The 26,711-nt window shown below is 42.5% G+C and overlaps 1 protein-coding gene across 1 annotated transcript; it reads right to left on the minus strand.

The window, feature by feature from the left end:
* Positions 1-18,191: 18,191 nt before the first annotated feature.
* Positions 18,192-26,711, minus strand: LOC307005819 (tripartite motif-containing protein 16-like protein). Its single transcript, XM_079626292.1, has 6 exons — positions 26,034-26,711; positions 25,106-25,201; positions 24,777-25,010; positions 23,320-23,479; positions 19,402-19,449; positions 18,192-19,157 (listed from the first exon to the last, which is right to left on the minus strand). The coding sequence occupies exons 1-6, from the start codon at positions 26,607-26,609 to the stop codon at positions 18,637-18,639; spliced, it is 1,635 nt and encodes a 544-aa protein (XP_079482418.1). The 5' UTR covers positions 26,610-26,711; the 3' UTR covers positions 18,192-18,636.

Here is a 26,711-nt window from a genome sequence, read left to right on the forward strand (position 1 = left end):
TTGCACAAAACAGTGCCTGTTGACTCGAGAACGCCTTGAACAAGCCTTGAAAAATGTATAATACAGAATTTTTTTTATCACTTCCGCGTAGCTACGTTAACTGGAATCATCCCGACAACAAGTACATCAGGATTTATTGGAAGTGTTCCCGGTTCTGGCTGACCTAATCTATGCAGCCTAACATTGAATTATAGAAGTCTATAATGCATTATGTGAATGCTAGGTCAAAGAGATGTGTTTTTAGTCTAGATTTGAACTGACAGAGTGTGTCTGCTTCCCGGACAATGTTAGGAAGACTGTTCCAAAGTTTTGAAGCTAAATAGGAAAAGGATCTACCGCCAGCAGTCGATTTTGATATTCTAGGTATTATCAACTGGCCGGAAATTTTGTGGTGACAGACTTTAATGCGTTAAGAGCTCGCTCAAGTACTGCGAAACTAAACCATTTATTCCTTTGTAAGTAATCAGAAATATTTTAAAATTTATACAATGTTTAATAGGCAGCCAATGCAGTGTTGACAGAACCGGGCTAATATGGTCATACTTCCTAGTTCTGGTAAGAACTCGAGCTGCTACGTTTTGGACCAGCTGTAGTTGGTTTATTAAGCGTGCAGGGCAACCACCCAGTTGAGCATTACAATAATCTAGCCTTGATGTCATGAACGCATGAACTAACTGTTCCGCATTTGTCATTGAGAGCATATGACATTATTTAGACATATTTTTAAGATGGAAAATGCAGTTTTACAGATACTAGACACGTGACTTTCAAATGAAAGATTGGTATCAAAGAGCACACCCAGGTTCCTAACCGACGACGAAGACTTAAGAGAGCAGCCATCAAGTGTTAGACAGTATTCTAGGTTATTACGTGTGGAAGTTTTTTGTTCAATACTTAGAATATCTGTTTTTTCAGAATAAAGTATTCAGAATCCAGTTTTTTATATCACCTATGCATTCCGTTCATTTTGTGAATTGGTAAGTTTCGCCAGGGCGTGAAGAAATATAGAGCTTAGTATCATCGGCATAACAGTGAAAACAGTGAATGCCATGCTTGCTAATGATATCTCCCAAGGGTAGCATGTACAGAGTGAACAGCAACGGTCTTAGCACTGAGCCTTGTGGTACGCCATACTGAACTTTTGATTGATATGAAATCTCTTCATTTACTGCTACAAACTGATAACGGTCAGATAAGTATGATTTAAACCATGCTAATGCAATTCCAAGGCCAACATAATTTTCAAGTCTATTTAAAAGAATGTTGTGGTCAATGGTATCAAAGGCAGCACTAAGATCAAGTAACACTAATAGAGAGATAAAACCACGATCAGATGATAAGAGCAAATCATTTGTGACTCTGATGAGAGCTGTCTCAGTACTATGATTCTGTCACGACACGCATACAAAAAGGGTGATAGTCCAAGTGCAGTTTTATTGGGTAATCCGTAATCATAAATCCAGGAACAGGAAAAAGGTCAAGGTCCATGTAAGCAGTCAACATATCTCTGTACCATGCAGTGGCGGACTGGGACAATAATTCAGGCCGGGAATTTGACTCCACTGCCAGGCCACCTCTGCTGCTGCAGTCACCACCACCCTATTCATGTAATCTACTGGACTGATAAACTTGTAGGCTAACCCTATTAATGTAACAGGTAGACTACCAGATGCAATATAAATGAATAAAAAAATAACCCTTAAAAACTCACTGTCCACCACCTCTAGCTCAACAGCAGGAGCATTGGCAGCTCTAGTGCTACTGTTGCTTCCTTCGTCACCTTTTCAAAATAAATAAATAAACAAACAAACATTGTAGGCTACATATTGTAGACTAGAAATGAAAAATCTAAATAACTAACACTGTATTCTTTTCCATACCATCTACTTGATTTATTTATTATTTAAACAATTTGACCCACTAACACTATTCTGTCTACTTTTTATAATTTTTTATTTATTATATAAAAAATATGCTACATGTAGACGAAACGAGACTTGACACAGCACCACTTACATATTGTTGCTCGTTTGTTGGTTTAATTTTATCTATTGTGATTATCTAAGTGATTTGTATGTAGTGTTAATTTTGTCACCTATTTTTAATTTAGTCTTAGTCTTGTGCCAAATGTCTTAGTTAGTCTTAGTTTTAGTCAACTAAAAGTCTCGTCATTTTAGTCTAATTTTAGTCAAAAGAAACTCAAGGTATCTTAGTCAAGTTTTAGTCGACTAAAAGTCTCGTTATTTTAGTCAAATTTTAATTAGTCTTCTAATTTTAGTCAAAAGAAACTCAATATTTCTAAGTTTTAGTTAAAACATTTTAGTCTTTAACAAATTATTTCTGAGATTATTTCTGATAACCATTTCAGTCAAATAGTGTTTCACACATCTCAAATATTGGTTAAATGTCATAATTATCTGAAAAAAATGTAATAGATTTTTTTAATGCAACTAGTTTTTAACATTAATCTGTTCATAACAGATGAATATTCTATCTCCTGATGATGGCAAGTAGAGACGATTGGAGACGAAAATGAAGAGAGATTTTATCTTAGTTTTTATTTTATGCAAAACATTCTCGTCTTTTTTCGTCAACAATAATGCATGTTAATTTAGTCTTAGTCAGCGTTTTTGGACATTGGTGCAGTCTCGTCATCGTCTCGTCTCAGTCATGGAAAAAAGGTCGTTGACGAACATTTTTAGTCTCGTCTCGTCTGACGAAATTAACACTATTTGGATGAAAGCGTTCATCTGCCAAATTATTACAAATATAATGTAAATGTAATCTTGACCGACCTGTTCCCTTTACTGACGAACATGGGTGAGATTTTGCAGCAGTTTGCTGCGTCTGTGGCCAGGGCTTTTTTCCTTTTTAAACGCTCCCTCTCTGCTCCTCCTTTGCGTTTACGCTCCATTTTTTGAACTATTTAGTCAGATATTAGGCAGTGCTTCGTGACGTTGGGTGGGATTGTCATTTTCACTCCGCCAGTATGATTCGTCGATTGAGAGATCCGTCAATTAATTCGTAGTTGTACACCAGCCTATCACATGCCAGGCTGATCGTCTGCACTTTTTTTTTTTTTTTTTTTTGGCAGCCGGCAGGCCAGAGCGACCGTCAGGCCACCGGGAAATGTCCCGGTGCTCCCGATGGCCAGTCCGCCCCTGGTACCATGTAAAACAAGAAATAAACATTTAACCAAACCAAGACTGATTCTGGGAAGCGGGTGACAACATACAAGGATTCCAGAACAAGTGATTAAACAGACAGGGTATAAATAGACAGACACTAACAAGGTGAGTGGGAACAGCTGAGTGTGATAATGAACAATGAGTCTGACAAGGGTGGTGGGGATTGTAGTCCAAAAGTGACTGACACCTGTGGGGGAAGAGGACCTCTAGTGGCTACCCAGGGGACATCACCCAGACATTGTGACAGATTCGGTTTAAATCCTGAGTGGAAATCCTCGCAGATACCAGTTCTTTCTAAAAAAAGGCCCATAGCTGTCAGGATACTGCCTTTTCTAGTATCTTTGATAGAAAATCAGCCTGTAATTGACTAGTTCTGTAGGATTAAATTCCATTTTTTTAACAAGCGGTTTAATCATAGCCTGCTTAAACATTTTTGGTACGTATCTTAATTGCAAAGATGAATTAATGATATTAAGAAGAGGATCTATGACCTCTGGAAGCATCTCTTTTTATTAGCTTAGTCTAATAGGGTCTAACATACATGTTGTCGGTGAAGGATAACAAATTTTAAGAATTATTTCATTTTAGGTTTAACTGATGATTATTGAGTTTCCAGCAGTAGATTCCGGCAAGACTTGTAAATGAGTCAAATCATTGAGATCTCTCACCTTTTGTCTTTAATGGCTCTGGGATGGCCCTGGGAACCGGAGTTCCTGGCCAGAATCAGCATGTGAATAGTTATGCTGATTCCTAGCTCAGACGTTGAAGCATCAAGATGATTGGATTAGCTGATTGGTTCTGGAGCAATCCAGATGCAATACAGGTTGTTCACTAGAGAGAATCAACTCCTCCCTGCTGTCGCTCCACCCCCAGAAGTCTCCGCCTCTATGTAATCCCTCCCCCTTGGAATGTATAAATTTCAATGTAAACTGCTTTACAGTTAGACTGATTTTGGAACCCGCAGCTGTGCTCAATAAATAACAACTTCTGAACGCGATCCCAACTGTCTCACTGGTCCTTGCTTCGATGAAAGAAAAACTTTACAACATCGGTTTAGATGATTTAACGAGTTTATACAAATCTTCCTCTCCTATAGCAATGAATAAATCAAAATTTTCCTCAGGGAGACTACAATGCACTGCCTGATGCAATACTGTAGTAGACGGTTCCATAGTTATAATTTTCTCCCTGATATTATCCATCTTGTAAGTAAAGTAGTTCATAAAGTCACTACTGCTGTGCTGCTTGGAAACGTCTGGGGTTGAAGCTTTAATTTTTGTTAATTTAGCCACTGTTTCAAAATAAATACCTTTGTTTATTTTCTTCTAATAGGGTTGAAATATAAGCAGATCTAGCAGCTTTTAAGGCCTCCCTGTACGCAATCGTGCTCTCTTTCCATGAAATACGAAATACCTCCAGTTTTGTTTTCTTCCAGTTGTGCTCCATTTTTCTGTCTTCTCTCTTAAGGGCCTGAGTGTGCGCGTTGTACCACGGCGTTGGACTATTTTCTTTAATCTTCTTTACGCGCAAAGGAGCAACTCTAAAGTGCTGGAAAAGAGAGTCAAAAGTTTCTGTCGCAATATCGAGTTCTTCTAAGCTATCTGGGATGCTGAGATGATGAAACTGATCAGGAATATTATTAATAAAGCCATCTTTAGTGGCATATTTGTAACACGGAGTCTACTTTCCAGCCTTGGATAAATTAAAGGGCACCTATTATGACATTTAAAATGTTCCTAATGTTGGTTTGGGAGTCCCCAACAACAGTTTTACATGCATGCAATGACAAAAAACTAGGGCTGTCCGTTAAACGCGTTATTAACGGTGTTAACGCAAACCCATTTTAACGGCGTCAATTTTTTATCGCGAGATTAACGCCTAGCAAACTTTGAAGTTTTTTAACATGCTTTTGCAACAACTATAACGTTATTAAAACTACAACACCACACCGGATCTAGCTAGACCAGAAACAAAACAACAGACACGCCGCACACACTTGTTTGGGCTTGCGATCCGGCCAAACGAGAAGCGCAGCGCCAAGCCGCGTCTAGGACAACTGAGCGCGTCTAGCACATCGGACGCACACTTTCTCAGTTTATGGCCAGCAATAAAAACGCTGAATGGCGCCGCCGGTGTGTGTACAACACTCATAGAGAATGTGTTCGAATTTTAAATACGAGGTGCTGCGCGACGCGGCGTTTCTCGTCTGAACGTTACGTTTTGAGTGGATGAATGATGAGCGCGAGACGCCGAAATGCCAATAAGATTCTGAATGGAAAGTTTACTTTTAAAAAGTTGCCAAATGGTTCAATTGACAAGACCAAAGTGATCTGTGTGTTTTGTCGTTGTGAACTGAGCTATCATCGCAGCACGTCCAGTCTGAACATGGCCAAGCACACACACACACAGCTAATGCGTTTCTACATCAGTAACGTTACCTCATCAGTATTTCTTTCACCCTTTTATTGATGGACATTGTTACATTGTGTGAGAGATTATTTGCTCCAAGTGAGAATGTTAGTGTGAAATTGAACACAGTATATGCCAATGTTGTTTAAAAAAAAAAAAAAAAACATTTGCACAAAGCAAGCCTATCCACTTTTCCATGTTGATAAGAGCATTAAAATGAGAAAAACGTACTCGGTTACTAACGTAACCTCGGTTCTCTCTAGGAGAGGGAACGAGTACTGCGTCGAAGAACGCTACGGGAAAGATATTTCTTTGTCGAGATTGAAGCCAAAAATTAATCCTTAATTTTGTAATATTGTAAAACGCTTTTCTGAAGCATACAACCTAGGCGGAGCAATACAGCTCACCCATTGGCTGCTCTGCCAGAAAAGCACAGCCTATGCGAGGCCAGGACGCTGACCAATGAGGGCGCTTCGCGCCCTTCTGCGTCACCTCCCGCCCAAACAGGCGTGGCCTAGGCCTATAAATACGAGCATAGCTGTCTAACACGCCGATTTTCGTCAATGAAGCGACGCAGCGTGGACACGCACGGCATGAGACGCAGTACTCGTTCCCTCTCCTAGAGAGAACCGAGGTTACGTTAGTAACCGAGTACGTTCTCTTACGTAGAGTTCTCTCATACTGCGTCGAAGAACGCTACGGGAACCCCATGTAAAACGCCGTGCGTGCTCTTGGACCGACACAGACACCTAAGGGCGCGCGCGCCCTGGTATACAAGTGCCTACCCCAAGAAGTATAGGGAGAGCGGCTAAAATAGCATCATCCCTTATAGTAGTGCCTCTTAAGGCATAATAGCATATATATGTAAATATAGAAATATATGAGGGGTAATCGCATGCTCATGGGACACATTGTCAGTGAGTGATGCTTAAACATTGAAGTGACCTGGGCCGCAGCGCGGGGCAGGAACACTTATACATATTAGACATTGAAGTGACCTGGGCCGCAGCGCGGGGCAGGAGCACTTGTACATATTACCATCGAAGTGACCTGGGCCGCAGTGCGGGGCAGGAACACTTATACATAGTCTTCTAGACCGAGAGCAGTTTAGCCTGCAACGCAGGAACCTCTAGGTTATAGAACCTAATAAATGTAGACGGGGAGGCCCATTACATCATCGGCTGTGGCCGGGACACCGTGTAGCACAGAGAGTACTGTCTATCAGAACCGACTGACCGTGCATTCGTTTCGTTTTTACAGAAACCACGGGACATGCAGTGTGTAGTGATTGTGGGCACTAAAAAGCGGGCACGTTCACTAACTTACATGTATTGCACAATCGACACGAGTCGATTTTATGTGTGCAAGCCCTGTATTGTGCAGGGCTGTGCTTGTGTGTATGAATGGGCACTGAGTCGTGGGCATTACGGATACACACATTACACCATCGGCCGTGGCCGGGACACCAGAAAATACATTTTCAGATTTACCTGGGGCGTCGTGAAAACGGCGTTTGTGTGCAGGCAAACGAGCATTGATGCTGATTTGGTGACTGCAAAATACACTGGCACGGTCGCGTATGTTGGGACTGTGCGAGCGAGACATTTTAGTGAAATCCGGCCGCGGCGGGATTTTAACACTGTAGCTTCCCTCGAAGCAGAAGTGCGCATCCTGGCTAAAGACGGGGCTTTCCGGGACTCCGCGCTTTCTTCGTGAATTCAGGAAGAAAAGGGCGCGGGTCGTGAGGACGGTAACGTACGTTCCTCTGCAGAAAAACAGCCATCCAGCCGGTAAGCGCATCGATGCTGGTCTTTCTCCGTCGACGCTCATGAGCGGCGGGGGAGGGGAGATCCTCGGAGCTCGCCCATCCGAAGCGGGAGAGAAAAGCAGTCTTCCTCCACAGACGCGGCTTCACCTTCCTCGTTCATGACGGACGCGGCGGCACACAGCGGCCCTTGTCCGTCGATCATAGAGTCCAGCGAAGCGGGCGGAGAAGCTGGCGGCAGCAGCGGCGAGCACCTCGTGGTGAAGGGAGGTTCCGGGCTCTGCTAAGCACGGCGCTTTTCACGGCGCGGCACTACAGCAGGCGGAAAAGATGCAGCTTCAGTAAATGAACGCCAGGCGAGTCCGCAGAGTCACCGTAGGCATCAAATTACAGCGATGGCAGCCGCCATCGACGAGAGCTGAAGCTGCGTGATACTCACAGGCAGGAAACACAAGCACGTGGTCCCTGTCGCTGAGCGGGGCTCTACACGAGCCACAGGAGGTGCGAGGCATCTTGAAAAAGACGCTCGGCTCTTTTAGTGGTGGAAAAACTGTGTGTCGCGACGGCGAACACACACACAAAACACACACACATAATGTAAAGGATATTCCACGCCGGAGAAGCGCAGCAGGGAACGGCGGCTGAAGGCGGCGAAGACCAGCGGCTTCAGGTAAGAGGCGCGTCCTGCTGAGGTGCTTGTTCCAAACAGCTGTGGCGGCTCGAATCCAATCCAACGATGCGTGTAGCTCGTGAATTTTAGAAAATCGGCGTGTTAGACAGCTATGCTCGTATTTATAGGCCTAGGCCACGCCTGTTTGGGCGGGAGGTGACGCAGAAGGGCGCGAAGCGCCCTCATTGGTCAGCGTCCTGGCCTCGCATAGGCTGTGCTTTTCTGGCAGAGCAGCCAATGGGTGAGCTGTATTGCTCCGCCTAGGTTGTATGCTTCAGAAAAGCGTTTTACAATATTACAAAATTAAGGATTCATTTTTGGCTTCAATCTCGACAAAGAAATATCTTTCCCGTAGCGTTCTTCGACGCAGTACGAGAGAACTCTACGTAAGAGAACTAATGGGACAAAAAGAAATCAAGAGACATTTAGAATAGATAAAAATGTGCGATTAATCGCGAGTTAACTATGACATTAATGCGATTAATCGTGATTAAATATTTTAATCGTTTGACAGCCCTACAAAAAACACTTTTGTTGTCGTATAATATGCATTTATTTTTACCTGATTTGCTCACCGACTCCCAAATGATTCGTTCAGCGACTCATTTTCAAAACCCCTCCTTTGCGTGACGCTAATCTGCGTTGATTGGTCAGATGACCCAGCAGTGTTTACAGAGATATTAGATAATACTTATTGTTTAACACGGAGTACAATGATGCTTTTATCAATTAAATTGCGTTATAATAATGATTATAGTCCACTGCTTTGTAGTTTGTAGTAAAAAACTAAAAATAAGATAAAGAATTTAATGTTATGTTAGCGAGCATAGCCCAGAGTTCATATTATAAAAGCACAATCAGTCTTTGTTTGCGTTAGCCCGATGCATAAACATAACGTTTTTACAACAACAAAAAAATATGCAGTTATGTTACTAGCCTACGAGGTAAGACAACTCCGAAAACAACGACAAACACTTCACATATCTCAATACAATTGTCATAGATAGCAAACTGACATCGAATCAATGTGGAAACAACGTTTCTCGTGACATTGAAACAACATCGTTTTGCTCATCGAATTAACGTTGAATCAACGTCAGACACGCCATTCAACCGCATTTCAATGTTGAATCGATGTTTTATTTTCGGTGTAATAACGTTCTGAAGTTGATTCAATGTTGAAATTTGAAATTTTCACCATAGCAAATGTATTTTTAAGACACAGCTACCGCAGCCAAAGAAAAATTAATGTTCAAAGGTCAAGAGCCCAACTAAAGCAAACACTGATCACCATCATGGTAACATCAAATGAAAATAAAATGACATTAAACCTCTGCCACCTTTCAATAAGTCCTTCTGTAGATGTAAATAAAGTCAGGTTAGTAATAAGTGAATCTGGTAATGCTTTTTGTGGAGTTGTTTAATCCTCCTCTGCTAAGATCTTTTGCTAAGATTTTTATGTTCCTCTTGTTCTGATAGAGGAGTGATTCTGATTGTTAACAGCAGGTGTTCCTCAGTGTCTCAATTAACTTAGAAAATTAACTGAATTAACTATGAAATTATTCACTCAGTCAAGTAGACTGTATTAGTGAACTAGGCAATAGTGAATGAGGGTATAGGGTGTGATTTTGGAACACAGCCTCTGAGAGTCGACTTTGAGCGCTGTTAATTCACAGTATATTCCTGTAGGCTAGTTTCTCGAAAACGACAAATATCACCCAGAAGGCATTTTTTTTTACGGTATATTACTGTTTTAATGAAAAACAGTATGTTACTGTAAAATTTGGCTTTTTTTTACAGTGTAGAGATCACAGCTTTTACAACAACAACACTGACACACTTCTCCATATCTGGGGCCTGTTTCAGAAAGGAGGTTAAGTGAAAACTCTGAGTATATTAACCCTGAAATGAGGGAAACTCTGGGTTTTCCGTTTCAGAATGGGAGGTATATCAAACCCGAGAAAGCAGGGTAAGTCAAGCCCGTTTCTGAAAGAGGGGTAACTTATACTCAGAGTCAGTTACAATGGGAACTTACTCTGTGAACCTAACCTGGTCGGGAGCAGGTTTTCTTCGGTAAACCCAGAGTTTCTTGCGGTCTCCTCCCCTTTTTTAAAGAGGAAGCTGTAATATCTTGAGGTCCGAATAAAACACTGAAGACGGTGGTTGTAATAACTCAGTAACGTTTACTGAAGAACTGACAGAGAACAGCCGCATACATACAACACAGCTCTGCAGCTCACTTCTGAGCTTCCTGATTACACTGAGTCACGTGACCTTAAGAACTAATCACATCACAGCATTTCACAACATGAGAACCCCAAACATAAGAAACCCAGTCTATTACATTCCTCCCCTTTAATATTAAACCCTGTTTACCAAAAAATAAACAACCTTAACTTACTAGCTCTTCTTGAACCCGGAACAGTACTTCAACTATATATATTTTTTTTTATATATAAACCCTGCCTCTATCTGACATCTTACAAGTCCAGTCTCTTGGGAGCATTCCTGAGTCTCTCTGGATTTCTCCTTGGCTCCACTCCGGAAGATACAGCAGTGGTGCTGTTATGGCTGCCCGGAGTAGACGTCACATTGCCTGACAGTGCTGGACCCAGGCAGACTCCCTTCTCTGAGGAGTCGGAGTCCGGCAGTTTCACTCCGCAGGCCGATACTGGGTCAGGCTCTGGTGAAGCCTCTGAAGTAAAGTCTCGGCCCTCAAAAAGTGCACATGACTCCCGTTCCTTGAGTTCTCCTCTTCTCCACAGCATGTGGTCCACATGAACTGACCGCTGTCTGTTTCCTTCCCAGACACGGTATGTCACAGGACCTAAGCGCTTTATGACAGTCGCGGCAGTCCATTTCTCATCTCCTCCCCTGAAATTTTTCACTCGGACTTGGTCGTTTTCCTGAAACTCTCTCAATTTCAGTCTCTCTTTGTCATGATACAGCTTTTGTTTTGCCTGCTGGTTCTCTATAGTGCGCGACAGATCTGGTCTCAAAAGACTGAACCGGGTGCGAATCTCTCTCTTTAAAAACAGCTCAGCAGGAGAGCGACCTGTGACTGAGTGCGGCGTAGCCCTATACATGAGCAGAAAGTTTGACAGCCTGTGCTGCAGCGAGATGCTGGGCTGTCCACTTGCGTCCAGAACCTGCTTCACAAGAGACCGCTTCAATATTTGCACCGACCTCTCAGCCGCTCCATTCGATGCTGGATGATATGGTGGTACCAAAGTTTGTTTTACTCCATTTTTGTCAAGGAACTGCTTGAATTCTGCGGAGGCGAACTGGGGTCCATTATCCGACACGACCTCTTCAGGAAGACCATATGCAGCAAATAGGTTGCGCAACACCTCTATGGTTCGGCTAGACGTTGTGGAGGTCATGTGGAAAACCTCCAGCCATTTAGAATGACTATCCACTATCACCAGGTAGTACTGTCTATCCTTCTCCGCGAAGTCCAGATGGATTCTCTGCCACACTCTGACAGGCCACCGCCAGGGATGGAGCGGTGCCACTGCAGGTACCTTCTGCACGGCCTGACACACAGCACAGTTTTGGACTAAGTTCTCAATCTCGCCATCCAACCCTGGCCACCATACATAGCTGCGAGCTAGGGCCTTCATCTTACAGATGCCGGGGTGTTCATGGTGCAGATCTTTGAGAATCTGCGGCCGGTGCATTTGAGGAACAATGACTCTGAGACCCCACAAAACACAACCTTGATCGGCTGACAGCTCATGCCTCCTGAGAAAGTACGGTTTCAGGCTTTCATCATTCAGGTAGTTAGGCCATCCATTCATGGTGAAGCTCCAAACCTTGCTCAACAACGGATCTCTACTGGTGCCTACTTTTATGTCCTGAGCGGTTACTGGCAACTCTTCCACGTGTGAGAAGTAGAAAATGTTGGATTCCTGCGCTGTGTTGTCCAACCCGGTCACGGGAAGTCTGGACATCGCATCAGCATTCAGGTGGTCCGACGACTTTTTGTATTCTAGCTCATAACTGTAAGCCATGAGAATCAACGCCCAGCGCTGCATGCGCAAAGCTGCCAATGTAGGCACCGCTGATTTTGGCCCCAAAATAGCCAGCAAAGGTTTGTGATCAGTGATGAGGGTAAATTTGCGTCCATATAGATACTTGTGAAATTTCCTCACTCCGTAAATGATTGCCAGTGCCTCTTTTTCTATTTGCGCATACTTTTGCTCGGCCTCCGTAAGAGTACGCGAGGCGAACGCAACTGGTCTCTCGTCCCCATTGTCCATCACATGAGAAATGACTGCCCCCACCCCGTACGGGGATGCGTCACATGCCAATCTCAACGGCTTCTCTGTGTCATAATGTACCAGAACCGTGCTGCTCAGCAACATTTCTTTACCTTTCTTGAAGGCTTCCTCACATGCAGGTGTCCAGCTCCATTTTTCCTCTTTTTTTAGCAGAGTGTGCAATGGCTGTAGCACACTAGACAAGTTTCTCAGAAAACGGCCATAATAGTTCAACAGCCCCAAATAAGCACGCAACTCAGAGACATTTGTGGGCTTTGGGGCATTTACAATAGCCTCCACTTTGTGCTGAGTGGGGTGCAGGCCTTCCTGATCTATCCGATGCCCCAAATACTCTACACTTGACTGTAGAAATCTGCACTTGGCCAACTTTGCTCTCAAACCATAGCGTGCAAGAGAGCTCAACACTGCATCCAGCCTTTTTAAGTGCAAGGCTTTTGTGTCGGCTGTGATCAAGATGTCATCCAGGAAACAAGTCACCCCTTCTTGCCCTTGTAGAATCTGGTCCATCACTGATTGAAAAATTGACGGTGCGCTGGCAACCCCATAGCTGAGACGATGGTAGCGGTAAAGTCCTCTGTGAGTATTAATGGTTAAATACTCTTCCGAGTCTTTGTCCAATCTCAACTGCTGGTAAGCATGAGAAAGATCTAACTTTGAGAACCACTTCCCTCCTGCTAGAGTCGCAAATAAATCCTCAGTGTTGGGCAGGGGATAAGTCTCTACTTCCAGCTGGTTATTTATCGTGACCTTGTAATCCCCACAGATGCGGATGGATTTATCGGCCTTCGGTACAACTACGATCGGGGCCCCCCATTTGCTACGATCCACTTTGGAAACTATTCCCTCTTTTTCTAACCTATCCAGTTCTTTTTCCACAGCCTCTTTCAATGAATACGGCACCGGCCGGGCTTTGCAAAAGACTGGCTGCGCATCCGGCTGCATTCTTATTGTTGCTCTGAACTCCTCTATGGCACTGACCTTCTCCGAAAACACCACAGAGTGGCGCTGCAGTACTGCTTGTAATTCCGGGTCGCCGTGTTTAACTCCTTTTTCGATTGTGAAAATATTCCTCCAGTCCAGCGTCAGCTTCTCTAACCAATTTCGGCCAAACAGAGCCGGCCTATTTCCTTTCACTATGATGAGAGGCAGTGTAGCTTTCTGGTCCCCGTACTGCACTGGTGCCTGAACATAGCCAAGAAGGGGAATTATTTCTCCGGAGTACGCTTTTAATCTGATGTTGGACTTTTCAATGGGTAAATGCGGAAACTTATTTTGATGCAACACTTCAGATGCAAGAGACACTGCCGCACCTGTATCCAACTGCATACTAATGTCCTCCTCACACACTTTCACATTAACTTTAATGCCTCCATCTCCACTGGATGCCATGTAAACTGTAAAAACCCCTAACGGGTCATCTTCACTGTCTACATTGTGATCCTCCATTTCCACGTACTGGGCCTTGGCAGTCTGTCTCCTATTCCGACATGCTCTGGAAATATGCCCTGTCTTGGAGCACGCATGACATTTCTCATTTTTAAACCGGCATTCCTGAGGTGAGTGTCCCCCTCCCCCACAACGGTAGCATCTTTGTTCGCTGTCCCCTTCCTGATAATTTTTCAGTTTTGGATTCTCATTTCCATGTCTAAACTGGCGTTGTCCTTTGCTTCCAAGATATGATTTAGAGACTTGATTTACAGCTGCAGCCTGTACTTTTCCCAAGATTTCAAGAGAATTTTTCGACGCCATCTCCATTGTCAACGCTATCTCACATGCTCGGGCAAACGTCAGCTCTCTTTCCGCCAGTAATTTTCTTTGAATCGATTCAGCGGACAGTCCACTCACAAGGCGATCTCTCAATGCGTCATCTAAATGAGTTCCGTATTCACAATCCTTCGACAATTGTCTTACTGCCACTATGTAATCCGTCACTGACTCCTTCTTTTTGATCACGTTTTTGAAAACGGAATCTCTCCGCTATGACCAAAGGCTTCGGCTGATAATGTGATTTCAATGTGTCCGTCAACTCTTTATAAGTCATTTCTGCGGGCTTCTTTGGTATTACCAAGTTCTTCAGCAGTCCATAAGTTTCTGGTCCAATGCACGCTAAGAATACACTGACCTGTTTTTCTGCTTTTATTTCGTTTGCCAGTAGCCATAGTTCAAATCTCTCCAGGTAGGAAGCGAAATCCTCCCGCGACTCCTTGAACTCTTCCACTCGTCCTATTAGCGCCATCCTCGTCGCCAATGTAATATCTTGAGGTCCGAATAAAACACTGAAGACGGTGGTTGTAATAACTCAGTAACGTTTACTGAAGAACTGACAGAGAACAGCCGCATACATACAACACAGCTCTGCAGCTCACTTCTGAGCTTCCTGATTACACTGAGTCACGTGACCTTAAGAACTAATCACATCACAGCATTTCACAACATGAGAACCCCAAACATAAGAAACCCAGTCTATTACAGAAGCGGTGTTTAAACACCTCATTCATTCTTTCTGTACATTTATTCATTGCTGTTTTTACTGTTGTTGTTTTGTTTTTTTAAATATAAGATGAAGTATAACTCCTTAACTGGCAACTGAAAATACAGTACATTAGAGTTACATCATGTAGTTCTAAACAAATTCTACAGAATTAAACTGTGGAATTTACTGAAAATCACTTGGGGGATAAGAATGTCCTTTTATACTTAGATATAAACTTCGATTCTATAGGCTACGCCACATACAAATGTGAATGTGTAGATTGTCTGTGTAGACACATAATATTAACATTACCCTGTAGGCCTCTCTGTGGCGCAGAAACTGTTTCTTCATACCCATCATCCTGTGAAGATGAGCATGTGTACACTTTATAACACTATTTGTCATAATTTCTGGTGTATTGAGTAGGCAACTTAAAACTGTCTGGGGTTCTGTTGGGACATGAGGCTCCAAAAGACAGATATTATAGATATTAGTCCCAATAGATATCAGAATCTATTGGGACCAATGAAAAACCCAACCCAAAGTAAAATAAATGGAAATATCAAAAATACCCTATATAAAAAATAACACATAGACCTCTTACATTTTATGAAGGCCCTTGGATCTTCGGGAGTGACCGGCTCTGATGAAGGAATTCCCTCAGCCAAAAATGCTGCTGCACTGCTAGACACTGGATGCTATTTAGTTATGTAATATGTCAAATGTTTGTAAAGTCAGATAGCCTACACCCACGATATGCTCAAGCCTTACCTGATTGAATTATGTTTTTATATTTTTTTTATTTTCAGCTGCTGCCACATTATTTTAATGCCTGCAGGATTGCACCTAGCCTTCATGAAAATTAAAATTAGGTTGAATAACTGTTCTTCCAGTTTCACCTGATATTATAACAGTTACTCTAAAATAGTTATTAATTACTAACTACAAATGACATCTTCAACAGTGTAATTAGATTAATGTAATAATTACTATTTTTAGAAAGTATTGGTCTACTTATTATTAATTACTAAGTCCCATATCAACCTCAACCACTTGAACAATACAACGAGGAGAGACAAGAAACTGCACTTTTAATGCTTTCAAAATTAACAATATACAATTGCATGAATTATTCTTGAATTGACCAAAGTGTGTAGAGGGAGAAGGTTACATTCAAAATATACCTTTTAAAAATGTATGTTAAATCCACTGTTGTTTTATACAGAATTGTTCTATAGTCTATGCAGTAGCCTATTTAATGTAATTACATCATATTTTATTTTAAATTACAGAAGAATTAAGAGTAATCCCTTTAATTAAATTACAATATTTAGATTACTTGGTAATTAACTACACCCAACACTGTATAACAGTAATTCCTCTTTGTGTCTGGCGCTGTTGCCATGGTGACTCATAATATCTGCGCTCCATTGATAATGGCTTTTTATAGTTGTGGTGCACACGCTCAACTCAGAGTCAGTCAGAGTTGATTGAACTAACCAATTTCAGCTGATCTGAAACCGAAAACTCAGAGTTTCCCATCTCAGGGTAAGTCAACTCAGAGTTCAAGTTTTAACTCAGAGTTGGTTGAACCTCCTTATTGAAACAGGCCCCTGGCAGTGGCGGACTGGCACCAAAAAGAGGCCCTGGCAATTTTAGCAGAGAGGCCACATTTGTCTTCTCAAGTCATCATTCACTTGTCAGCTTGTTTGAGATGAGCAAAATATGCGCAGAACCGATCACCGGTGATCAGCGCGAGATGCATGCCGGTTAGAAAAGTGTCCGAGAGCTGTCCGCCTGGCTCTGATGTCATGCTGACGTATGTCAAAACACTCTCGCGATCGCAAGGCGCACGTGTCGGATTCTGCAGTTGCGCGCAGTTGCTCTCCACCGACTGCGCAAAAGCACGATGGGAAACGACTTGCTGACGACACAGCTTAATGCTCATTGGTTTAAACAACCGTGATGTATTGTTCTCTTTTAAAATGTTTGAATTTAAAACTCTGATTTCGTGTTTTTATGTATAAATTATGTGTGAGTATTCCCAAACTCTCTGACCAGATAGTGATCTCTATATGATTGTTGTCATATTTATTAATTTTTTTTTATAAAACATATGTAATTAAAGTAAAAATTATTGATAAACACGTCTTTGGTATGTAATTAAATAACAAGTACTTTGGTGTGTCTTGTTCATTATATTTATTTTCTTATAAAAGAAACAGAACTTAAATTAGATCAAGTTTATTAGCAACACTGTGCACGAGCGTGAATCCCGCGATATCCATCTTTGATCTCACAGGTGTCAGATCCACTACGGGAAGAGAGAATTGTCCGGCTTGCCTGCACTTTTTTCACTCCTCTCCTCAACGACGCCGCCTACTCTCGCATACATTTCAGGTGAGGCAAGGCGCATCTCAAACAAGCCTAGTATCTATCATCTCATCAGGTCAATGATCGCGAGAAATTCCTTCGCGAATTTCATGAAGTTGAGATCGCGAGAAATTCAAAATACCTTATAAATAGAGAGATTACATACATTTAGGCTATTTGTCCTTTACAGGAAAAATAGAAATAAAAAGTCATTATTATTATTTAGTTCATAAGGCTATTATTTTCCAGAGATAGGCCGTGGTGTTTGTTTGTTTGCTTTTTTCCTTGTTTTTTGTGGCCGCCTGCAGCTCCGCTTAATTTATAATTATTTTATTCATATTTACATTTACATTTATGCATTTGGCAGACGCTTTTATCCAAAGCGACTTAAATTGCATTCAAGCAAGGTACACATTTTTACATTTTGTCAGTTCATATATTATACTTTATTTATTTATTTAGCCTTTTTATATGGTTGTGATGAGCGGCGAGCGAGCCGCTGGTGGTGCTGCCGCTTGCAGCCATTGCGCCAATAGGCGGCCGCTTCCTCGCTTTATTTAGCCTATTTATTTGTTTGTGATGCGGCCACAACAAGTGATGAGACCAGGCGGCCGCAGTGGCATTTGCCCACATTGCCCAATGGCCAGTCCGTCACTGGCCCCTGGACAGAACTATTTTACATCAACAACTTTATCAAACGTTGTGAAAGTCTTTAATTTCTTCTAAAGAGTTTGTGATTTCCCTTGAGACCCAATATCTGAGATCTCAGAAAGTGCTGCTTCATCCCTCATCTTCATCCCTCATCTTCTGCATCAGTTTCTCACATTTTGAACTGATTGTTTTCCACTATTTTCTCCACTACTGATGTCATTTCCACATCTTCACTCCTTACATTGTTCACGACTGATTCTATTATTCATTATTCAAAACCACACTATCCTCAATCTGTTCAGTTTGTTTGTGTAATTATTGTTTATTATTGTAATTATTAATTGTACTTTTGATAGTAATATTACAATTATTGTGTAACTACAATAAAAAGGTATGATTTAATATACAATAAATTATGATTTCCAATACAATTACAAACACACACACACACTTTAAATAAGAGTCTCTGTGAAATCTCACTGTTACTTTTTTCAATATTCAAAACAACACTATCCTCAATCTGTTATTTTGTTTGTTTAATAATTTCAAATGAAAGGTACTTTTAATAGTAATATTACAAGTATTATGTGTCACTACAATACAAACTAAATGAATATGGTTTCCATCAATACAATTATAGCTTAATAAACACAAACACACACACCATTCTTACTGAAGGATTTAATACACACATTTATTCTGTTATTTCTGTGGCAGAAGTTACGCTATATTAAAGAAATTAAAATAAGAGTCTCTGTATCTCACTGTTACTGGTTTATCGAGCAGCTCAAAGTATTCTGGGTAAAATCTTTACAATCTGTTCATCAACACAGTTTCACTGATGATCCAGGACAAACCCAAAACCCAGGATAGAGCGGCTGAGTGAATGTGGTCTGGACTGTGTGGATGAGGCTCATTGTGTCAGAGACACTGTAGAAGGACAGAGTTCCTGCACTGTGATCCACACACACTCCTATTCTTCTGCTGGTGGGCTTTACAGGGAGAACAGTGTGTGTGTTATTGTGTCTGAATGTGAAACTGGAGGAAGAGCAGTGCAAACTCCAGGACTGATCATTATATCCAAACAAACACTCATAACCCGATCCCTTCCTGCTGATGCTCTTATATGACACTGATATAAACACACCACACCCAGTCCACTCAATCTCCCAGTAACAGCGTCCACACACACTCTCTCTACACAATACCTGAAGATAATGATCAAATCTGTCTGGATGATCAGGATACGGCTGTTGTGTGTCAGTGTCAGTAATAACTCTGTTCCTCTCAGACAGACTGAGGCGTGTATTCGCTGTGTTCAGATCCAGAGTGAGCTGATGGGAATCTGATGGAGAGAAAACACATCAGAAACAGGAATTATGAATCTGTCTGATCTTTTAATGTATCTGAACTCTTCATGAATCATGTTCAGTGTATCATCAGTGTCTCAGTGCAGCGGACCAAATATCCTGTGCAAATCATCATTTACATGATCAATTATAAACTCTTCTATCAGGATTTATTTCTCCTTCTACAGGAAGAACATGAACACATTCAGGAGTTTTTCTGCTGGTTTTCTAGAGACTCACATTGTAGGAAGTCGTTCCTGGTCTTGGGATTCATGTTGGGGAAAGTGACTGTGGAAATAAACATGAACATGTGAAGAGAAATGACAAGATACAATACATTCATTTCTGAGATATTTATAATATATTAGGCCAAGATGGGGTGCACAAGGAGGAAGCAAGTGGAGCAACGCACAGAACCAGTGCTAAGCACTGATCCTGGTGAGACGGAGGAGGAGCAGGAACCGGAGTCACCCCATAGTGTCCAGCACCTCCATGCTCGCCATGCTTCACCTAGCAAACCATCAGAACATCGTCGGGTATTATGGCCCGCTGCAAACAAGGAGGCCGAGTGGCGGCAATTTGACGAGGATGTTGAGGCTACTCTAGATGCATCATGCAGAGGAGAAGTTGATCAGCGATTGCAGTGGATGAGTACACTAATCATCAGCATCGGTGCAGAGAGATTTGGCATCAAATTACCGAAGGCTCAGAACATCGCTAGACCAAACCGGCGGGAGATCAAGATCTCCCAGCTCAGGAAAGAGCTGAAGGCCCTAAGGCGTCAATATAAGAGGGCGAGTGAGGAGGAAAAGCCAGCCCTGACAGAGCTCAGGGACATCTTGAGGCAGAAACTCATCTCGATGAGACGGGCTGAGAGGCACAGGAGGAGAGGCAGAGAGAGAGCTCGCAAGCGAATGGCGTTCATTGCAAATCCCTTTAGCTTTACGAAGCAGCTGCTGGGGCAAAAGCGGAGTGGGACCCTGCGATGCCCAGAGGAGGAGATCAATCAGCACCTCAGTGACAAATACAGTGACCGCAAGAGAGAGGAGAACCTGCCCACCTGCAAAGAACTACCCACACCACCAGAACCCGCTTTCCAGTTTAATACCAAGGAGCCCACTTTGGCAGAGGTCAGGAACATTCTACGAGCTGCACGCTCCAGCGCAGCCCCAGGCCCAAGTGGAGTGCCATACAAAGTCTATAAATATTGCCCGAGACTCCTGGAGAGGCTGTGGAGACTCATCAGGGTAGTATGGCGGAGGGGGAAGGTGGCCCAGCAATGGCGTCATGCAGAGGGTGTTTGGATACCAAAGGAGGAGAACACGAGTGACATCACGCAGTTTCGTACCATCTCTCTGCTCAGTGTGGAAGGCAAAATCTTTTTCAAGATTCTTGCCAACAGGTTATCTGAGTATCTTCTGAGGAATTCCTACATTGACACCTCGGTGCAGAAGGGTGGAGTCCCAGGCATGCCGGGCTGTTTGGAACATACAGGAGTGATCACCCAGTTGATCCGGGAGGCAAGAGAAAAATCGAGGAGACCTGGCAGTCCTTTGGCTTGACCTGGCCGACGCCTACGGATCAATTCCACACAAGCTGGTGACAACAGTTCTGACGTTACACCACATCCCTGAGAAGATCACTGAACTCATAAGGGACTACTACAACAGTTTCAACTTGAGATTCACCTCGGGAACAGTAACATCTGCGTGGCACCGCCTAGAGAAGGGCATTATCACAGGCTGCACCATTTCAGTGGTATTGTTTGCCCTAGCGATGAGCATGCTGGTCAAGGCTGCTGAGGTGGAATGTAGGGGTCCCCTGTCCAGATCCGGCATTCGCCAACCGCCAATCCGAGCCTACATGGACGATCTGACTGTCACATCAACATCAGTGACAGGGTGCAGGTGGCTCCTCCGTGGTCTGGAAAGGATCACGGCATGGGCAAGAATGATGTTCAAGCCCGCCAAGTCCAGATCCTTGGTCCTGAGAAAGGGGAGAGTGGAGGACAAATACCGCTTTTATGTGAATGGAGTCACTATTCCAACAGTGTCAGAGAAGCCCGTGAAGAGCCTAGGAAAGATCTTCGACAGCACCCTGAAGGACAAGGCAGCGGTGGAGGCAGCCCACATGGAGCTGAAGACTTGGCTATCAGAGGTGGACAAGTCCGGTCTCCCGGGAAAGTTCAAGGCATGGATATACCAGCATGGTAGACTCCTGTGGCCGCTACTGATTTATGAAGTCCCAGTATCCATTGTGGAGGGCTTTGAACGTAATATCAGCCAATATCTGCGTAGATGGCTGGGTCTGCCGAAGAGCCTGAGCAGCATTGCTCTGTATGGGCACAGCAACAAGTTGCAGCTTCCTTTTACTGGCCTGACTGAGGAGTTCAAAGTCACCAGAGCCAGGGAGGTGCTGCTTTACAGAGACTCTGCTGACACCAGAGTCTCTTCTGCCGGTATCAAGGTCAGAACTGGGAGGAAATGGCGAGCGCAAGAGGCAGTCGAAAAGGCAGAAGCAAGGCTGAGACATAGTGTCTTAGTTGGCGCTGTGGCAGTGGGAAGAGCGGGTCTAGGTAGCCACATAAAACCACGCTACGACAAAGCCCAAGGACGAGAGAGACGCCAGATGGTGCAGGGAGAGATTCGTGCTGAGGTGGAGAAGGATCGCCTAAGTAGGACCGTGGCAATGCGCCAGCAAGGAGCGTGGACCAATTGGAATCATGCAGCCGCCCGGAAGATTACCTGGACAGAACTATGGAAGTCAGAACCCGCAAGACTTAAGTTCTTGATCCAGTCGGTGTATGATGTCCTCCCAAGTCCATCTAACCTTCACATTTGGGGCCTAGCAGAAACACCAACATGCCCTCTGTGTCCGGCTCGTGGTTCCCTGGAGCACATCCTGAGTTGCTGCTCTGTAGCACTAGGACAGGGGAGGTACACGTGGCGCCATAACCAGGTGCTGAAGGTAGTAGCGGACACCATCTGCACTGCAATCCGGGAGTCTAAACATCAAGTCCCAGTGAGGCACAATATCTCCTTTGTTAGGGCAGGGGAGAAACCTCAGGGAGAACGTAAGGCCTCAACAGGACTGCTAGCCTCGGCCCGAGACTGGCAGTTGCATTCGGACCTTGGGAGGCAGTTAAAGTTCCCAGAGCACATAGCAAGGACATCACTGAGGCCAGATCTGGTCTTAACATCTGATTCAACAAAGCAAGTTGTGCTAGTGGAGCTTACTGTCCCCTGGGAGGACAGGATGGAGGAGGCATTCGAAAGGAAGAAGGCCAAATATCTCGAGCTGGTTGAGGCATGCAGAGGGAGTGGATGGAGTGCCCGCTGTGAACCGATAGAAGTGGGATGCAGGGGCTTTCTAAGTCAATCTGTGCATCGGGCATTCGGGCTCCTTGGCATCAGAGGGTTGCGTGAAAGAAGAGCCACTAAAAACATCAGTGAGGCCGCAGGAAAAGCCTCTAGGTGGTTGTGGATCAAAAGGGGAGAAGTATGGAGTAGCGCGCTGCTTTGACACAAACCGGGGCCTGATCAACCCCGGTTGGGTCGCCCAGATGAGGGTGTCTGAAGATCAAAGACCCGAAACACCCTATGACCCTGGGTCCTTCACTGAAGATGTGTCCAAGCTGCACCTTTAAGGTGTTTCAAAATCTGATGCTCTATGATATTAGATGATGGACTCATTTCTGAATAATCTCCTCCATCATGTTTATATAAAAGACGACCTGTTATTAATAAACTGAGACGCATTTAACCTTCATATGCTCTTGGTTTCCTGTTCACACTCAGTGTGACCCCAACATTTATAGAGTGATTGCAAATAAATAAAAAATACATTTTTAATAATAGTGTGTGTGTGGTGTGTGGTGTGTGGTGTGTGGTGTGTGGTGTGTGGTAGGTCTCACCAGTATAGATAGATCATTTAGAAAAAGTCACAACATTGTAATCCACTGAGATGAAGGGAACCATGTTTTTTTAATTAAAGAAAAGTCGATCGGGATCATACTGACCCCAAAGCAAAAATGAGGGTTAAGGACATTTTTGTGAAAATAGACGTTTTATAAATTGAAGGAACATTTTGGAAACTGTTGTACGTCCAGATTTGGGATGTTTCTCCACACGTCTGTATAAACGAGGCGCAGGACTTTACCTCCGTCTGAGATCTTCTTGATCTCCTCTTTGCAGAAATCCTGCAGTTTGTCTCTCAGCTGACGGACAGATTCTGTCACGCCATCAAAAGAGGAGAGAGAACTGAAGGAAACGTCGGGTTCGTCTGTAGATTCAGGAGGTGCTGAGAGAGACTGGAAACTCTACAGAAAACAGAAATCAAAACTCATCATCTCCACACTTCAGCCAATAACCTGCACTATATCAGATCTGAGCGGCTCTTGTGGACTCGACTTCTCTTCAGTGACTCGCTTCAGTCCAGCACTTTCACACACTCAGATCATTCTTCTCATATTCAGCATTTAATGCTACACACTCTAGTATTTCACACTGATATATAATATAATAATATATATAGTATAATAAATACAATTATTTTAAAATTGTAATTAAAATAATTATTTTAATTAAATAAATGTATTACAATTTAGTCAACATTTATATTAAATGCAATTAGCTAATATTTAGAGAACCTTTTAACCCACTTAACTAGGTTTTAAGTATATTTAAATGTAATTTCAGAATTACTTCTATTGTCTTTGAAATATGGTTAGTTTTCTGGATGAACTGACACACATAAACAGAAAACTCACACAAAATCTCGCTGACACTATATACTTGGTATATCAATTAGCCTGTTGAACATGAATTAGTTCTGGTTGATGTTTTGTGCACGGTTAGGATTATTCCTTTGTTAATATAGTCTTTTGTATCAATCTTCTTCGTCTTGTGGTTAAGTGCACATTCAATTAATGACACTTTTTCACAAGGGACTATGTGTGAACTTTCCAGGTGTTTGGAGGATAAAACATCTGCATGTTGAGAAGAATTGAGGAAAAGCATGTTCACAGTTTCACTTCGTGGACTTGAGCAAGATCCAGTTATGACAGAGAAACATTTCATGAGAGCAGAATGAGCCGTTGACTGAGATGTTGTCAGGAGTTCAGTCAGATTCAGTCGAGTGTTGTGTTATCATATAATCATCAGTCAGACTCTCATCTGATCATCTTCTGTTTAAAGAGACACACTTACAAAGCCCTGGGGAATTTAACATTAAATATTGACTCAATGTTCCTTCTGGTTTCTTCTGTCTTCATGAAATCAGTGAACTTGATGACATCAATATCCAGATTTTTCATGCTCTTTTTAATTAAATCTTTTATTTCTACTAAAATATTTTAAGTAATTGTCTCCAATTTTGGGTCAGGTGATCTTTAAAGCTGATAAGATTGATTTTTATGTTGATAACTGTTAACCAGTAAAACACTGATGAATTTGCCCACAAAGACTCCAGACAGGAAGTGAGGTGTAAACAATGCCTATAAAAACCCAACAAAAGCTGACCTTGGGATCCTTAAAAGTCCTTGTGAAGTTTCAGTGTCACTAACCAGCCAAAAACAACATATGATATATGATCCTGTTCTTCTAGATCTGTGTTACCTGCAGGAACTGGATGTGATCTTGTGTGTGTGAAAGCTGCTCCAGCTCAGCGTCTCTCCTCCTCAGATCATTGATCTCCTGCTCCAGTCGCTCCAGTCGTCCTTCAGCTCGACTCACTGCAGTCTTTTCCTGATCTCTGATCCGCTGTGTGACCTCAGAGCGGCTTCTCTCAATGGAGCGGATGATCTCAGTGAAGATCCTCTCACTGTCCTCCACTGCTGTCTGTGCAGAGCGCTGTTACACACACATCACAATCACACAGTGGCTTCAGCAGGACTGACAGAGTCCAAACTGAGACGTCTCACACTTCTCTTCTTCTCCAGACTCACCTTATGAGACTTCACAGCCTCTCTCAGATGCTGAAGATCTTTCTGTCTCTGCTGGATCCTCTGCCGGATCTTCATCTGCGTCTCCTTCAGCTGTTTCTGGAGGACACACCAGTGACAGGGAATCACACATAAAACTACTGTCACACACACATTAAAGTTACATGAATCCAGAGTTGGTGAAGTGGTTAAAGATCTTGCAACTTGGCTCTTTTAAAAGTAATATATTTTGGAAATAATATACTAATATAATTGTGAAATAAGTGTGAACTGAACGTAATGTTTTCAGACAAATAATTGCATGTTAATTGCTATTAAATAAAATAAAAAATGTATAGTTTAAATTTAAAGTAATTAACTAAACTTAAGAGTGACATTTTGACCCACTTAAATATAGTATTTATGTATACAATGTAATTTCATAATTCTATTGAGTTAAATTTAAATATTAAATATTATTAAAATGTACTTTAAAATAAAACTTAAGTAAAACTTTAAATTTTACATTATAAAAAGGTGTACTTTATAAAGTGTTCTTATGAAACAGTCATGAAAGTTTACTATCTTTAAGTGCACTTAAGTGGCCTTTCATTTAATTTAAGATTATATTATCTGCAAGTACACTTTTTTTAAATATACTTTTAAATTGAAGTACTCTACAAGTGCATGTCAATACACTTAAGCGTACTCCTTTCTTTAACCACTAGTTGTTTAGATTACTTTATGCTTTTTCTCCTTTTTTGAGCTTGAAACTTTTTTATTCCATTGACTTTCAATGTATAAACTAAAATATATGAGACATTTTTCAAAATATCATCTTTTATATTCCACAGAAGAAACTCAGTCAAACCGGTTTGGACCAGCATGAGTAAATGAGGAAGTAAATAAAGACACTTTCATTTCTGTGTGATCAATCGCTCTCAGTTCATACCTGTGTCTCTGTCCTCTGTGCTGCAGTTGATACATTGTGGTTTTTATGTTCATACTCTTTACACAACACACAGATGCACTGTTGATCAGTAATACAGAACATTTCTAGCTCTTTATCATGTTTACGGCAGATCATGTCCTGCAGTCGTCCAGTGGCATCGATCACTTTGTGTGGTTTACGAGAGTGATATTCCTCATGACGGTCAAAATGAGTTTGACAGTAAGATTCCTGACACACCAGACAGGACTTGACGGCTTTGTATTTTCTTCCAGTACAGACGTCACACTCCACGTCTCCAGCTCCAGCGTAACAGTCAGCAGGAAGTTTAGTCTTCTTCAGTTTCTCCACCAGTTCAGCCAGAATGGTGTTTTTAGCTAAAGCAGGTCTTGGACTGAAGGTCTGTCTGCACTGAGGGCAGCTGTAGACTCTCTTCTCATCCTCCTGATCCCAGCAGTCTGTAATGCAGATCTTACAGTAACTGTGTCCACAGTGGATAGTCACTGGATCCTTCAGGAGATCCAGACACACTGGACACATGAACTCATTCTGATCCACTGAAATTCTGGTTTCTGCCATTTTACTGCATGAATACAGAGACACGAACACACAACAGCTCAACAACACTTCAGTTTCTGTTTCTCTGAACCGAGGAGTTGAAATAGTTTCCTGCTTCTGTGT

This window comes from Phoxinus phoxinus, assembly GCF_949152265.1.
Source record: "Phoxinus phoxinus genome assembly, chromosome: 1".
In the NCBI taxonomy this organism is placed as follows: domain Eukaryota; kingdom Metazoa; phylum Chordata; class Actinopteri; order Cypriniformes; family Leuciscidae; genus Phoxinus; species Phoxinus phoxinus.